Source organism: Lissotriton vulgaris, chromosome 2_1, assembly GCF_964263255.1.
Source record: "Lissotriton vulgaris chromosome 2_1, aLisVul1.2, whole genome shotgun sequence".
NCBI classification, from domain to species: Eukaryota; Metazoa; Chordata; class Amphibia; order Caudata; family Salamandridae; genus Lissotriton; species Lissotriton vulgaris.
Window position 1 is genome coordinate 1,250,541,792 of NC_141687.1, and position 16,376 is coordinate 1,250,558,167.

The 16,376-nt window shown below is 44.5% G+C and overlaps 1 protein-coding gene across 1 annotated transcript in view; it reads left to right on the top strand.

Moving 5' to 3' along the window:
• Positions 1-16,376, top strand: part of LOC147732447 (uncharacterized) — an 899,668-nt gene that overhangs the window by 424,504 nt on the left and 458,788 nt on the right. The window contains exons 7-8 of the mRNA XM_086956972.1: positions 578-734; positions 13,474-13,551. Of these exons, the coding sequence (XP_086813098.1) occupies positions 578-734; positions 13,474-13,551 (235 nt within the window). The remainder of the gene's footprint in view (positions 1-577; positions 735-13,473; positions 13,552-16,376) is intronic.

Consider the following 16,376-nt stretch of genomic DNA (forward strand, 5'->3'; position numbering starts at 1 on the left):
CTCCTACCTAAAATAGTATAGAAAAAGCCACCATGTATGCATACCTTTTAACATAAGTAACTGGATCTCTTCGGGGAAATCCTTCTTCTGTAAGTCAGGTTTTCCCTTTTAAAAACAATATTCGTATTTAGCTTCTTTCACTTTCCTGAGTGAATTGTAGGTATTTTCAAAGTTTGTCAGTTGTGCCTACTTGTAGGAGTGTGAGGAATTACTTTTGTATGTGCCATCTCATTTAAACCCTCTGCACGTTATGCGCTGCAGATTGGGAAGTGGAAAAGACTGTCATAATAAAAGTGGGGGTCTAGAAAATCATAATACCCATACATATGGGAGGATTTAGCTACATTATCGGGATGGGTTTTGTTTCTTTTATTGGAAAGTGTTGAAGGTATATTTTCTGTCTTGTTTATCTACCTGGTAAATTCAATATAACGACAAATATTTTTTTATGTTCGATGTCTGATTTGTGAAATAATTGTATATTTGTATTTTAAGCCTTGGCAAAAACGCAAAAAAAGAGAGCTTTTAAAACGACTTCAGTAAAGAATATAACTAACCAGTCTCAATGTTTTTACAGGATTACAAAATTCATTGAGAAACCTTCCCCGGACATGACCAATTCTAGGCTGGCCAGTGTTGTGTTTTACTGCTTGAAAAGACAGACACTCGGAACTCTTTCACAGTTTCTAAATCTCCACGAAAATGTAGAAGGCAGAGTTTTGGGAAAGTATATGGTACTATTATTTTGTTTGACTTTTTTTGTGATTTGTATAGTGCTGTTACTTTACCTGACAAAGTTCCCTAGCTCTGCTAATGCTATTGCGTTGATGTCTAAGAGAGCTGTAGCCCAGATTCACAAAGGTTTGTCTGTGAGCAGATGTCTTACTTCTAACTTCAATGTGACCTACTCTTGAATTTCCAGGAGGGAAACACGTTTGTTGGAAAAAGCTTTGAAAATCAGGCCCTCTTTGAAAACAACATGACTACCACCATTTAAAATGATCTTACTTTTGACCTGGCTAAGTGATTTCAGTTATTTGGCATGGCATTGCTAAGAATTGTAACAGGTTAGCCGTTTCAAGAGGACTTTCCCACACTTTCCATTGACTCACCTAATGGTTTTGGTTAGCAGTTTGGGGCACCATAGGGTGCATGTGTCGTCTGCAAAGTGTTCCCTAGAATCCTGTCTCTTCCTTCATCTTAGCTAGAGTATGCCTTCAAGATATGGTACTTCTGTAGGTTTTACAGCTGGCCTCACTTGGAATGTTACTCTATCTTCTTAATTTAAATGTAGATGTGCTACGGCTGTTCGTGAACCAGGATGTGCAAATTGCACACCAACTGATTTCCAAACTCTCCTTTATTTCGTAATGCAACTGATGTTCTAATAAGTTGCATTGAAAAACTGTACTTTCGAAGAGAGTCTCAAAATCTCCTGAATTATCAAAATGAATTAGGCAGATTGTATTTTGCAACCCTCTGGGCATGCCTGTGGAAAGTTATAGACAATTTTGCTTCCAAGTGACAATTTCAAATCAATGTACTATTACATTTGACGTGGATGACATCCCCGTGGGTTGCAGACCAGTGCAGCATTTTCCGTAGCCACTGGGAAAGAATAACCTGGGTATCCATAATAGCAAAAAAGATCTCTTACCAAAGCATTGCCTCTTGCTCTACAGCACCTTCAGCACCTATCTATCTGATATCTATATTTAAAGAAAGCATGGTTGGAATGTACTGCCATTCATAAAGTACCTTATTATGCTTTGCTTCACTGAAAGCTTCCCATGGGTTTGAAAATATTGTCCTAAAGGATGTACTAATCCCATTCCAGAATCTCCGTTCCCAACCCCTAAAACCTCTTGTGTTTGTGTGATCACTGAGGGACAGGTGAGTAAGAGATTAAATTTGATATATACCTGAGATGGTCCCCTTGGAGGTTAGATTTGTTGCAAAAAAGCTTTCAGGTTTTATTTTCAGTCTGGCTCCCTGACATGAGGGAATGCTAACCCAATGACTAATCAGAATATAGTATAATCTCTCCACCTCAACCCCAAAGTCACAATTGCATTGCTGAAATAATGGTTTTCTTCTTCTCAAATATGTCAAACATTGCTCAACTACCAGCCACTCTCCAGGAGTCACAGGGACCTATGGCCATGTTAAGGCTTCAATCAATCAATCAGATTTTTGCAGAGCGCACTACTCACCTGTGAGGGTCTCAATGCGCTGGGGGGCTACTGTTCGAATAGCCAGGTCTTGAAAAGTTTCCGGAAGGTCAGCAGGTCCTGGGTCCGCAGTAAGTGAGTGGGGAGGGTGTTCCAGGTCTTGGCGGCGAGGTGGGAGAAAGATCTGCCGGCGGCGGTCGTTCTGTGGATGCATGGAACGGTGGCGAGGGTGAGCTCTGCTGAGCGAAACTGGCGGCTCGGGGTGTAGAAGGTGAGTCGTTTGTTGAGGTAAGCTGGTCGGGTATTGTGGAGTGCCTTGTGAGCGTGGGTGTGGAGCTTGAAGGTGATCCTCTTGTTGACGTGGAGCCAGTGCAGGCCTCTTAGGTGGGCTGTGATATGACTGTGGCGGGGGGTCTCGAAGATGAGGCATGCGGTGGTGTTCCATATGCGTTGTAATCGTTTCTGGAGTTTGGTCGTGGTTGCCGCGTAGAGGGCGGTGCCGTAGCCCAGTCTACTGCTGAGGAGGGCCTTGGTGACCGTCCTTCTGGTTTCGGTGGTGATCCATCTGTTGATCTTGCGGCGCATGCAGAGGGTGTTGAAGCAGGAGGAGGAGACGGCATTGACTTGTTGGATCATTGATAGCGATGAGTCTAGGATGAACCCCAGGTTGTGTGCGTTGTCAGTGGGTGTTGGTGTGGCTCCCAGTGTGGCCGGCCACCAGGAGTCGTCCCAGGCGGAGGGGGAGGAGCCCAGGATGAGGACCTCCGTCTTGTCTTAGTTCAGTTTCCGGCGGCTGTTCTTCATCCATTCGGCGACAGCCTTCATTCCTTCGTGGAGGTTGGTGTTGGCGGTGGCGGGGACCTTGGTGATGGAGAGGATCAGCTGGGTGTCACCGGCGTATGAGACAATGTTGAGGTAGTGTGATCGGATGATGTTGGCGAGCGGTGCCATGTAGACATTAAAAAGGGTCTGGCTAAGGGATGATCCTTCGGGTATGCTGCAGATGATCTTGGTCGGTTCAGATTGTAATGGAGGGAGGCGGGCACTCTGGGTCCTGGCAGTGAGGAAGGAGGTGATCCAGTCCAGGGCTTTGTCTCGTATCCCTGCGTCGTGGAGGCGTGTGCATAGGGTGTGGTGGCAGACGGTGTTGAAGGAGGCCGAAAGGTCCAGAAGGATGAGGGCCGTGGTGTTGCCGTTGTCCAGCATGGTCCTGATGTCATCGGTGGCCGCGATGAGAGCGGTTTCGGTGCTGTGGTTACTGTGCAATCCGGATTGGGGCGAGTCCAGAGCATTGTTCTCCTCGAGGAAGCGGGTCAGTTGCTTGTTGACAATCTTCTTGATGACTTTCGCCGGGAACGGTAGCATGGAGATGGGCCGGAAGTTCTTGAGGTCCTTAGGGTCACCCTTGGGATCCTTGGGTTTCTTGAGTAAGGCGTTGATCGTGGCTTGCTTCCAACTCTCCGGGAAGGTGGCGGTCTTGAAGGAGTTGTTGACGATCTTCCGGAGATGGGGTGCGATGATGGAGCTTGCTTTGTTGAAGATGTGGTGCAGGTAGGGGTCGGATGGAGAGCCGGAGCCGGAGTGGATGGTGTTCTTGATTTTGATGGTGTTGTTGTCATTGAAGTGGGTCCAGGAGAGCAGGGTGTCGGTGTGGCTTGGGGACGGTGCCGGCGGTTGTCGTGTGGGCCTGGTTGTTGAAGCTGGCGTGGATGTCTGCGATCTTGTGGTAGAAGAAGATGGTGAGGGAGTTGCAGAGGTCTTGCGATCTCAGGATGTCGTTGGAGTTGGAGCTAGGGTTGGCGAGTTCCTTCACGTTGTTGAAGAGCTCGTTGCTGTTGTGTGCGTTATTGTCGATGCGTCGTTCCTTGAATGAGGTCCTTTTGGCGGTTTGGATGAGTTGGTGGTGCTGGAGGATGGTGTTCTTGTGGGCTACTTTGTTGTCCAGTGTCTGTTCATGGTGCCACTTCTTCTCAAGTCTTGAGAGGTCTGCTTGGAAGTCTGGAGGTCGGTGGAGAACCAGATGGCTTTTCTGTTGGAGCGTCTGTTTGAGGGTTTCTTGATCGGTGCGAGAGTGTTGGTGCAGTCGTCGATCCATTGCCTGAGGTTGCAGGTGGCCGCGTCGGTGGTGTCTGTTGGTGGGTCTAGGCGAGGGTGGTGATTAGCTGGTCTTCGGTGACTTTGTTCCAGCTGCGGCGGGGGGTCTGTTTTGGGTTTTGGTGCGTGATGGGTTTCTCGAAGGTGAAGTGGATGCAGCGGTGGTTGGTCCAGTGGAGTTCGGTGGTGTGGCTGAAGGTAACGTGGTTGCTGGCGGAGAAAATGGGGTCGAGCTTGTGACTGGCAGAGTGGGTGGGAGTCGTGACGAGCTGTTTGAGTCCGAGGTTGGCGAGGTTGTCGAGCAGGGTGGAGGAGTTGCTGTCTTTGGCGTTCTCGAGGGGAAAGTTCAGGTCTCCGAGGAGAATGTAGTCGTGGATGCGAGGCCGTGTGTACTGACAAAGTCGGCGATTGAGTCACTAAACTGTGGACGTGGTCCGGGGGGTCTGTAGATGAAGGTTCCTCTGAGGGTGGTGTTGGGATTGATGTTGATCTGGAAGTGCAGGTAATCGGCGGCGCTGAGGGTGTCTTCGGTGCTGGCCGAGATTCTGAGGGTCCTCCTGTGGACGATGGCGATTCCTCCTCCTTCTCCGTTGGTGCAGTCCCTGCGGGTGATCTTGTAACCGTCCGAGATGGCTATGGCGATGTCGGGCGCCGAGGAGGGGTTCATCCAGGTCTCCGTCAGGAAGGCGATGTCCGGGGAAGATGAGCCGAGTAGGTCCCAGAGTTCGATGGCGTGCTTTTGGGCGGAGCGGGTGTTGAGTAGTATGCATCTGAGGTGACTGCTTCCTACCCCGATGGGCGGTGCAGTGGCTTGGAGGCTGGTGAAGCTGCAGTTTCGGCAGGAGAAGGGTCCGTGGGTGCGTATCGGGGTAGCCAGGAAGCAGGTGGATGATCGGCCGGCGTTGAGTTCCTACACGGCGCTGGCGTCGTAGTGGAGGTGGGCATTGTGGCGATTGCGGGGGCCAGGGGGTCTGGCGCTGGGCGCGGTCCAGGTGCTGACGGGCGCAGATGGGCTTGCCATTGGCGGGCCTTCGGACGCCATAAGAAGGGGAGGTGGGAGGGAGGAGCAGCTGGTAGGCGGGAGCGGGAACGAATGGGCGAGCTCAGGGGGCGGGCCCAAGGGGACGCAGTGGCAGGAAGGCGAAGGAAAATGCTGGAATGGCTACGGAGAGAATAACGGGCAGAAAAGAGCAGACTACAAGAAAATAGAATAAAACAGCAGACAAGTAAAAAACAGGAAGAAAGGGAGCAGAGAGAGTAGACAGATACTTACGGCTCACCACTGGGCCACCAGGGATGAGGCGCCGGCAGTAGTGGAGGAGGGCCTCGAACTTGCGGCAGCGGCGAGATCAGGGCGCAGGGACATGGGCACTGTTAGGTTGAGCTGTGCGACGTGGGGAGCAACCTGCCGGGAGCAGGGTCAAGGGTCGCTACCTTCACCGCGCAGCGGCCGCCATAAAAAGGGGAGGTGGGAGGGAGGAGCAGCTGGTAGGCGGGAGCGGGAACGAATGGGCGAGCTCAGGGGGCGGGCCGTAGGGGACGCAGCGGCAGGAAGGCGAAGGAAAATGCTGGAACGGGTACAGAGAGAAAAACGGGCAGAAAAGAGCAGAATACAAGAAAATAGAATAAAACAGCAGACAAGTAAAAAACAGGAAGAAAGGGAGCAGAGAGAGAGTAGACAGATACTTACGGCCACCAGGGATGAGGCGCCGGCAGTAGTTGAGGAGGGCCTCGAACTTGCGGCAGCGGCGAGATCAGGAAGCGGGGACATGGGCACTGTTAGGTTGAGCTGTGCGGCGTGGGTTGCGACCTGCCGGGAGCAGGGCCAAGGGTCGCGCCTTTCAAATATATGTGTGTGTGTGTGGTCAAGCCTTGCACAGTGATATACTGTCCCAGATCGTCATTGTTACCCTAATTGAGTACTGATGTAAGAGTTTAGGGCTCAGCATGCTTGGTAAGCCATGTCACATCCCACTTCATCCTACCTACAAAAGACTGATCCAGTTAGGGACAGATTCTATTTGATACAGCTTCAGAAGAATAAGTCAAGATCAGTAGCTGTGCAACTTGGTAGTATCAGTAGAAGTCAGATAAGTTAGTCCGCCCTGTGCATTTGGTTTCAGTGGCACTTTAATTGGAAATCTAGGTGTTTTTCCTCTTCCAATGGATTTGGAATCCTTGTTTTTTTAATGTACCAAAGAAGTTTCAATAGACGTTGATCAGCAAGGCTTGAAAAACATATTGGAGTCTGCAGTGGATATTCAATTTGATAGTGAAACTCCCACCCTAATCAGGTGATGAATATTGGAGTCCATCTACATGGGTATGATCTCTAATATTTTGGTAAGAATTTGTCAAATATGATTTTCATGAATGTGAAACCTAAGTCATTAATCAAGCTCTAAGGTCATCTACATGATATGGAGTTTTGATATGGCAAAACTGTATCCCTGATGAGGGGCAGGTTAAAATCTCCCGATTTGCCATGTTCAGCCTAAAACCAGTCGCCAATTCTAAGCATTCCAACTTTTGCGCCAGGGTTGGGATTGAGGACTGTGAGAATGCTAACATAATCAGGATGTCATCTGCACAGATTGTCAGTTTATGCTAATCGAATACTGCCCCACTGACTTCACAGGCCACTCTTATGTGGGGAGGATGTACCTCCTTTACTGTTCACTGTAGTCAATGGACCAATGCAGTTAACTAACATCTATTTAATAAAGATCAAACCATCCTGACACTTTCTAACATTGTTTAGAGAAAAAGCTATTAACCTGTCTCAGTGTTCACAAGCACCACGATAGCGAGGATTTTCTTCATCCACTTTTCCACAAGATGGATCACCCTTTTTAGGTAAGTGTGAGCTTAATCAAGTCTGATTGGTGTGTGTGTATCAGTTCGCAAAGCAGACCTTCGGAGCAGTTGACCAAAGCCTTTGCATGTAACCTTTTCACACCCATGATTGAAAAGGTCAAATGATGTATACAAGCGAAAGTCGAGGTTTATTTCCTGCCTTAGAAATGAAAGCGATATCAGTTTCAGGGATCAAAGGTGTAGTTGCACCCAAAACAGCAATGTAACAAATTGCTTATTAAAAGCCCCCTCAAACCCCCCCCCCCTCCCCCCCCCCCCCCAAAAAAAAAAAGGTCGTGACGGTGTCTGGTGGGTTATTGACCGTAAGAAACTATGTGGCACTAGTAATTTCGTTTTCCTTAATAGGAAGGTTGCCCTTTAGAAGCTGAGAAAAATGTAGGATACCCGTGTTCTGAATATATGAGGATTAAAAGTTGTGGTTGTGCCGTATACAACTGTCCCTTTAAATCTCCATCAACGTTAATTCGGTATCTTTCTGAAAAAAATTACACCTCTGTTTTGTTTAACAGATGAAGGGTAAGAGTTCCGGAACAGTCAGTGTCAGAAAGCATCTGCTCTGTGCTTGAAAGGTGTGCCCCCTGAAGACACAGGACATGCATTTTTAAGTTTGTAAGATACTAACTCTTGTTAAGCCCCTTGATGTTATACATAACCACCCGAAGCATGGAGGATTGTTACATGTACCTAAATCACATACAAAAGCCTACAGGGTATAACAGCCCACTTCAATAAACTGTAACGTGCAATAAAAATTCTTTTTAACCCAGTAACCCAGTTCAGAGAAAAATTGTCCAAATAAAGAAACAAGAAAAATAATTGGATGAATAACAAAAATTGTTCCACAGAGCAGAGGACTTACTTCACCAGTGCACAGAAAACAAGCCCAAGCTGGGCCCCCTGTGGTGAACCAAAGGATAAGATCATCCCCCAAAGGCAAGGTACCTTCTCCCACAACCAGACTCAAGAGACATCAAGATCGAGGGGGAGATCTTGCAGAATAGGTCCCGAATATAAACTCCTCAAAAGAGACATTAGCCCTACCAGCAACAACAGTTCCTGAAGAATATAAATGGGGAGCATCTGGTATTTAAACAGCTTCCCTTTCCCACTTCTTTTACAGTGATTACCAAGCTGTGAATATTGGTTCCCACTCAGGTAATGTATCAGTTCTCTCCCTCTTCAAAGGTGGCCATGAGCGCTTGCCTCATGGCTGTAATCTATCCTTTCAAACTAGCCTCCTGGGTTCTTGCTGCAGTGTGAGAAGGGCGAGTGGATTTGAGGTCTGGACTGTGTCCTGCAGTACTGAATTCTCAATGGAAGATCTCCGAATTCCTCTGTGCCCCATGGCTTGGGTACCACAGATCGCTATTCTCAAGGCCGACTACATCTCCCAAGATGCAAAGTTTTCTCTTCTCTGTTACAGAGCTGGCTCCATTTAGGCATTCACCATGGGGTAGGTGGATGTTCCATCTCCTCCCTGTAAGGAAGACGGGATGCCTGATCAGAGCAGCATGCGGCGCTGGGAGATGCAGTGTCAATCCTCAGGTCACCTGTTTTCTGATCCGGCAGATGGGAGGGATGGGGGTACAGGGCTTATTCAAAAGATATTGGGAGGTGCACCAAGAAGAAGTGCATCCAAATCTGTGCATGCATGGCTCTGCATTCTGCTGTCTAGTGTAGATGCAAAAGTCCTGCATGGTGTTACCGCTTTTTGGTGCATTCTTTAAGTAGCTCCCTTTTAGGTCTTACAAGGGTAAAGAATAGCCACAAAATAGGACAACAATGCAGAGAGAGAGCGAGAGAATGGTGAAATAAAATTTTAAAAAACATTTTCAGCCAACACATTTGCTAAAGCAGTCTCTAACTAACCCTGTATAATAGCCTCCCAACCATTAGGCACCAAACACAATGAAGAGTCACCAGTCTTGGCCACCCATGACTGCTTTTTACATGTTGGAGTGTCCCGACGCTGGCAGTCCTGGAGAATAGCCCTTTGAAGCATACAGTTCCTATAAAATGTGTGCAAGCCTCTTGCCACCTCTACCAGTGTAAAGATTCAAAATGTATGTTTGGCGTTCATCATGCTGGCATGCTCATATTTTTCTTAACTACTGAAATACCATTGCACTGAACTCCATCTCATGACTCAATTTGAGAAGCATTAGGATATGCCTCAGTCCACCAAAGACTTTCTTCTGATATAATACCACCTTTATGATTGCATCTCATATATCTAAAGATGCAACGGGCCCTCTGAATTAAATTCCCCTCCTATTCCTGTCTCGTCTGCCAGGAATCTAGGTTTTAAAATTGACACCTCCTTGTCATGTAAGACTCAAATAGGTCAAGTATCTTCCTCTTGTTTCTGGAAAATGAAGGCCCTCAGGAGATTTCTTTACTACCTACCAATGGACTGCAGGCAAACAATAGTCCATGCGGTAATCACATCACAACTTGACTATGCAAATAGTCTGTACCTGGGGCTACCAAGCATACCTGCTTAGAAAACTGCAAATGGTGCAGAAAGCGGCGGCCATGCTTATTAGGAACATCCCATTAAGACATCACATATCGCCTCATTTGTGTAGTCTTCACTGTCTACATATTAAGAGAAGAACCGAATTCAAGGCACTTACTCTTGCATATAGAGCACTTAATAATACCAGCCCACAATACCTAAAGAAGAGAGTTTGCAACTATCAGCAGTCTAGGACCCTAAGGTCCAATCATCGCAAGTGTCTTGTCATCACCCGTTTCTCTAAATCCAGAATTGGAGGACAGTCGTTCTCTGTCAAAACTGCCACTTTGTGGAATTCCATGCCTGATCACATGCAGAAAGCAAAATCGGAACTAATTTTCCGAAAGGCTCTGAAGACTTGGCTCTTCAGCCTCCCTTTGCATATTAGGGATTGGCTATTTCATCTCGTCCTCATCTTTTGCAGTTTCCGCAAGCGCCAGGACACCCCCGTTGGGGGTAGCTGAGCGCTATACAAGCCTTAAGAATAGAATAGAACGGGGACACCCACACCCAAGGTGCGGATGTCCCCATAAAAATTCTATAGAGCCTCTAAATAAAGGTGGTGTTACATATTTTCACTGACACCTGACAGATTCATGAGAATTTCCTCCATTGTTTCCTGCTGAGCATCCACATTATTATCAGATGGGCTCCTCTCTTAGGTTAACCCACCCCTCTACTTAGGGTCTAACTTCCCCAAATGTTCTGTGCGACAGTGTTTAAATATCTCCAAACCTCTCGGTGGAATCACTCTAAGACTCCATTTTCTCGACCCCGAACATTCTTTCCGGCAGGCCCTTCAAATTGCTCTCCTCTCTTTAGGATCAGTATGTACTGCTCTTATGGAACTTAGCGACACCCTGCTCCATCTTCCAAGACGTCTCACATTATATCATGTTCCCTTCTTCACAACTTCCTTTTGTAATTTGTAGCACATAGCACTGTGGGACTTAAAGATCTCTGCTTAAGTCACTTCTTGTCTTCTCAACTATTTCTCAGACGCAGCTAGCCAATTCAAAATGGCAGACTCTTACCCATCAGTTTTAATGCAGTTTATGGTCCATACAGCCAGAAAGCTTATCATCTTGCTCAGCCCATTGGTGTGGGTGGCCTAGCTGGGTGATCGAGGAGAAGGGCCAAGCACACCTATCTTTTTATCTGCAAACATCACAGCCATTTGGCATGAAGTCACTCAAGGTAATAGAGGTATCTTCCATTCAGCTGTCTTTCCTCTGCGGGCTTCAAGTCATGAGTGGCAACTACTTCTCTCTGCAACATACAGCCAGACATATTCTCAGCACCAGCCTATCCTTCGGACATTCAAGCACTCCCCAGTAGGCCTCTGACAGTCCAGCGTGACCTTAGAAGTCATTCATGGGTTTGCCACTACAGTCCCTCCACAGTTTTCAATGGAAGATGATAGCATAAGGCATGAAGATACAGAGTGTCATACCTAGACGCTATTAGAAAAAGAAAATGTGGTGCGCCCTATTACATCAACTCATCCTCTCCCCCCAAGGTGTCTCCACCCCACCGACAAACCAACATTTCTACAAGGCCAATCTATTAATACTATTTATGAATTCCGAACGAATTTGAAGGTTTATAAAAAATTATATATCATTCACTTTAAAATATATAAAGTCTCCACCATTATTAATTATACACATTTCTCTATCCCTTTTATTTTCACCAAGATTATTTAATTAAATTCAGTTCAAATCACTTTCATTTTACATCATTTTTCAATTTTCATAGAGGTTAGGGTTAGTTTGCCGTTCTTTATTTTATTTTAAAACAACGTAAATGAAATATTTTCATGGATTTTGGTTAGGGGTAAGGTTTTTTTGTTGGCAATATACTTGAATTTAGTATAATATATTTTAATTGATTTTAATGTAATATTTTCATTTTTTATGTTTGAGAATTTTTTTATGGTGGAGTAAAAAAATAGGGTTAGGTATAAAGGGTTCCGATTGTTTTGATTTAGTTCAGAATAATGTAAAGTTTATTTTTTATGTAAAGGTTAGTTTTAGATAACATTACGTCTACGGTTTGGGGTTAGTAGTGAAATATAATGCGAATCAGAGTTGAGAACAGTGGTGCGCTTTTTAAAGCAATTTAATATATTGATGTGATGATATGTCAGTATGCTAGTATGTCAATGTTGTGGTCGTCAGAGTGTTGACATATATTCCAGAACATGCAGAGCTTTTACAATCATATACTTTGCACTGTATTAGAATACTGTTTCACCTATAGTATGCCATTGCATTCTAGGAACCACAAACATTTAAAACAAACGATCACGCCAATAATTCAGTTTTCACAATTTGCATATTTAAATTCTGACATTTCCACTGTGCTTTCTAAATAGACAGTACAAAAACAAAGATGGTTCCTTCTGCCCCTTCCATTCACTCTTTTCAAAATGTTCTTCAAAACCCAGACCTAGTTGCTTAATCAATACGATTAATTAGGCTGTTGTGAATGAATGAATGAGTACATTTGTAAAGCGCTGCATTCACTCCAAGGAGCATCTTGGCACTAGTGGAGAGGCTTGGAACCCCGAGGTGGATAAATCTTAGCAAGAACGTCGAAAGACAGGATAAGATGAGAGATAGAACGGTGTGATCTGGGGCTGCAAAGACACAGGTTTTTAGAAGTTTTTTAAACATTTGTTCGAACTGCACCAGTCTCAACTCAGTGGCCAGGCTATTCCAGGCTTTAGTTCCCAGGACAGCCATTGACTTTCCCCCTCTAGATATCAGATGAAACGGGGGAGATGATATGAGGTTTTTCGAGGAAGACCGCAAAAGCTGTTTGGTAACATAAGGTATGATCCTGGACCTTATGTATTTAGGCCCTGTTTCCCTGATGACCTTAAAGATGATGAGTAAGATTTTGAAAAGGATCCTTTTGTGAATAGGTATCCAGTGCAGGGTCTTGAGTGCCGCCGCTTAAGAGGACCCCTCAGGCAGTTTAAGTACCAGTCTAGCTGCCTCGTTCTGGACTACTTGTAATCTTTTCAGAGCAGCTTTTTTTGGCACCTGCATACAACTGTTGCAATAGTCCAGACGTGATAGGATTAATGCTGCTGCAACTGTTTTCCTAGCAGAGACCGTAAGTAAATCAAAAAAATTACTGATGGTTTTTATTGTGTGAAAACACGTACCTGCCACCACAAGGGCTTGCTTATGGAAGGATAGCGTGGGATCAAACCTGATTCCTAAATTCCTCACAGTATCTACTGTGCTGGGAGGTGGAGCTATATTCGGCAGCCACCATTGTGTGGGCACAAAAAAGTTAGGTGTTCCAAAAAGCATAATTTCAAATTTTTGGGTGTTACATTTTAGATGGTTGAGTTTCATCCAGACCATAACAGCCGACAGACACTGGAGGAATTTTTCTTCCGCTGCTGTGGATTTTTTGTCGAGGGTGAGCACCAGCGGAGTGTCGTCCGCATATGAAATGGTTTCAATGTCGAATGAGGAGATCAGAGTGAGTAGTGGTAACATGTAGAGATTAAAAAGGGTTGGGCTCAGGGATGAGCCCTGTGGGATCCCCGATGTCAGATGTTTATCTGTAGAATTGTAGCTTCCTAATGTTATTATTTGTCGCCTATCTTTCAAAAAGGATGTCAGCAGGCTAACGCCTTGTGAGTGATGCCACTGTTCGCAAGCCTGTCTCCCAGAATGTGAAATGCTTGCTTTATTTGTCTTCTGTTCTTTATTAATATTATCATTTTTCTATTAAAAACATAGCAATGTTTCTGCATCTGATAAATATTGTTTCTTATTATTTTGTTATAAGGAGTGGCTCATCAATGTGCTTGGTGTTCCTGTGTATGGAATGAAACTACCAACCGGTTTCCAGCTAATTGGCCAAGTGGTAAGAATACAAAGTTGTGAATTCGGATAAAATACCATACCAGTTCTTTCTCCAGCCCTTAAAGTAATCAAGTGAAAGAAAGATTGGACACCTGCTCTCCATGAGGTCTGCCATAATGTGTCTGATACAGTAACTGTCATGACTATTAGCCAGCCATGTGGCTCAGAGACAAAGGCATGAGTGGCTGGATGTACTTTATCATCCACTGCATGAATCTATATTTTACTTCATGTTCCCAGGTTTGAATCCCACAGTCCAACTTTCATTCAGTAAAGATCAATAACACGAAATAAAACACTTTGTTTTCCAGCACCAGGATACACCTAGGGTTGAGCATACGGTTTACAATGCCTCCTTATGTTATTAGTACATATGTTATTTATGTTTTCTGATCTAAAAACCACTCCTGTGAGTATCTGTACGAATAGCTCAATTTTTTTAATTGTATGTATAAATGAGGTTACTCATGCGCAATAAATTTCATTATGTGAATATTTTTTCCTCTTTTCTATTTTTTAGTCAAAGCAGATAGGGCAACTCAGCATCACATATTATTTCCATAAGCATTAAATAAGACTCTTCACAAGTCGATTGTACCATACATTCCTTTTCTACTCATAGATAAGAACTTGACAGTCTACTTTTAACTTTAAATTTGCATTTGACATTCTTTTGAATCACAAAGCTAGCTTTCTGTCTGATTATGTGCCCATTCGGTATGAATACTCTTTACTAGGTGGTTTTCAAACAAATAAAATAGTAACACATCATATTAATATCGTAGCAGGAACGTTGTGAGCTCAGGCACTATTGAACACATATCAAGAGTATCTAGATAAAATACTATTGGAGAAAAATGCAAATAATCTGAATTGAAATCAAATAAAGTAGAGTAAACATAACATTCAGGCTTGTGGGCTGTCCTTTTCAAATCATCACAGCGCGCTTTTCCTACGAGGGAATCAGATAATCTGCCTCTCTGGGTGTCAAAAATTTATTCACGGCATGACCATCCGATCTTGTAAAAGACGCAGTTGTCAGGCAATGTAATCAGTCAGAGTTCTTTAGTAGAATGACAGTGTCATTGAGACCACTACAGGGAGTCCGTAGTGTCAGATCACGATATGTTCTCAAGTAAAGAGTCACAAATTTCCTGAGATATAGGGAGCTCTTCATTCAGTTTGTAGATCGATTCCTCAAGGAAGGCAATTATTGTGACTGCTGCCCAGTCATTTATGGTCGGCGAAGATGTTGATTTCCAGTTGTGTACAGAGTATTTATTTCATATTTCTTTTTAATCAGTAGACTGAGATTTTCTGCAGGTTGGGAGGTTGTGTAGCCATAATGGGCTGTTAGGACTTTATGTTCTAAAGATGTTTTTTTATCCTGTGCATGTTTCTGTTGGGTACTGGTGTCCTTAATCAGCCTGTCACACATGTAGGCCTTCTCTGCCGCCCAACAGTTTGGACCGATGAAGCAGAGTTCTCATTGAGATCTAGGTACTGTTGCACTTGTTCACATAGCTGCCTTTTCTCCATCAGTTGTCTGTGATATAGGGTATTAATTCTCCAGGTCTGTGCTTTAGGAGCAATTAAAGGAAGATCCACTAAGATGGTAATGGGTGGATGATTGGAGATACCTAATGGTCGTATGGTGCAAATATCTTCTTTTGGAAGAAGCTAGGTGTTAGGAAAATAGCTACTCTCATCTCTGTTTTGTGTGGACAGAAGGATCTCTCAATCCGTGATCACTCATCCAGTCCCTCAGCGGTTCTTATCTTGATTATTGCTTAAGCCTGGTTTGCTGGACCAGTCAAGGACAGGGTCGTTCATCACGGTCCAGTCGCCTTTAATTAAAAGAGTCAGCGCCATTCTGCGAAAGGGTGCTTTATCAGGGGCAAAACAAAAAAACAATATGTGTATCCTGCAGCCTTCCATAAAAGCAATATGCCGAATATGTATTCTAAAATTTCATTTCTGTAATTAGATTATAAAAAGTATCCAATAATAACGATATTAACATCCTGACTCACATAATGAGTGGTGGACTGTTGGGTGAAACCTAACATTATGCTCCCTCGCATCCAGGGGCGTTAGGGAAAAACAAATCACACACTGTGTCACCTGGAGAACAGACCTGCTGCCCTAAAAAACAACTGTATATTGCAGTGTGGTCTGGCGTGCGGGTGCCTGCCAGAAGTGTCATGATAACGATGTGTGCAAATACATTTCTTCTCAGCAGTAATATTATTTTGTAGGCGTCTGATTGATAGTTTAGGGGAAACAGAGTGTGGCAAATGCAGGGCTGCTTTCTGTCATTTTTATTTTGAGTGAATATGTTTTTTGTGACTGATGCAGTGATTGCTTTCTAAAATCCAAGCCTTTTCTTTTTCTCAGCAAAGGGAAAGTCATCCAAAACTGTGGTGTTGTGTGAACAGCAAAATAAAAGCAGATGGGGAAAATAAAGTCATGCTAGAGAAGAGATATAAGACAATACTTTGATTACAGGCCCCTCGTGATCTTAATATACAAATAAGTGTAGCTGGCTCAAGATGTCGGAAATCACTTACAATCTAGATGTACATACTTTATATAGATCTCCAGCGCTGGGGTGTGGCTCCTATAACTCATGTAATATGCTAATTGTGCAGTTCAGTTGATACAGCCTTGTCAAACAAAAGGACATATAAGCGTTTTGACGCTGTGTTAGAGGTAGTATAAATACAATTACAATACAATTAGGAACATAAGTGTGTAGAGACCTGCTAGGTGGCATTGAGTCAGGGCAGGGATGTATTTTACCTGTTGTTTCTCGGGCTCGTTAGT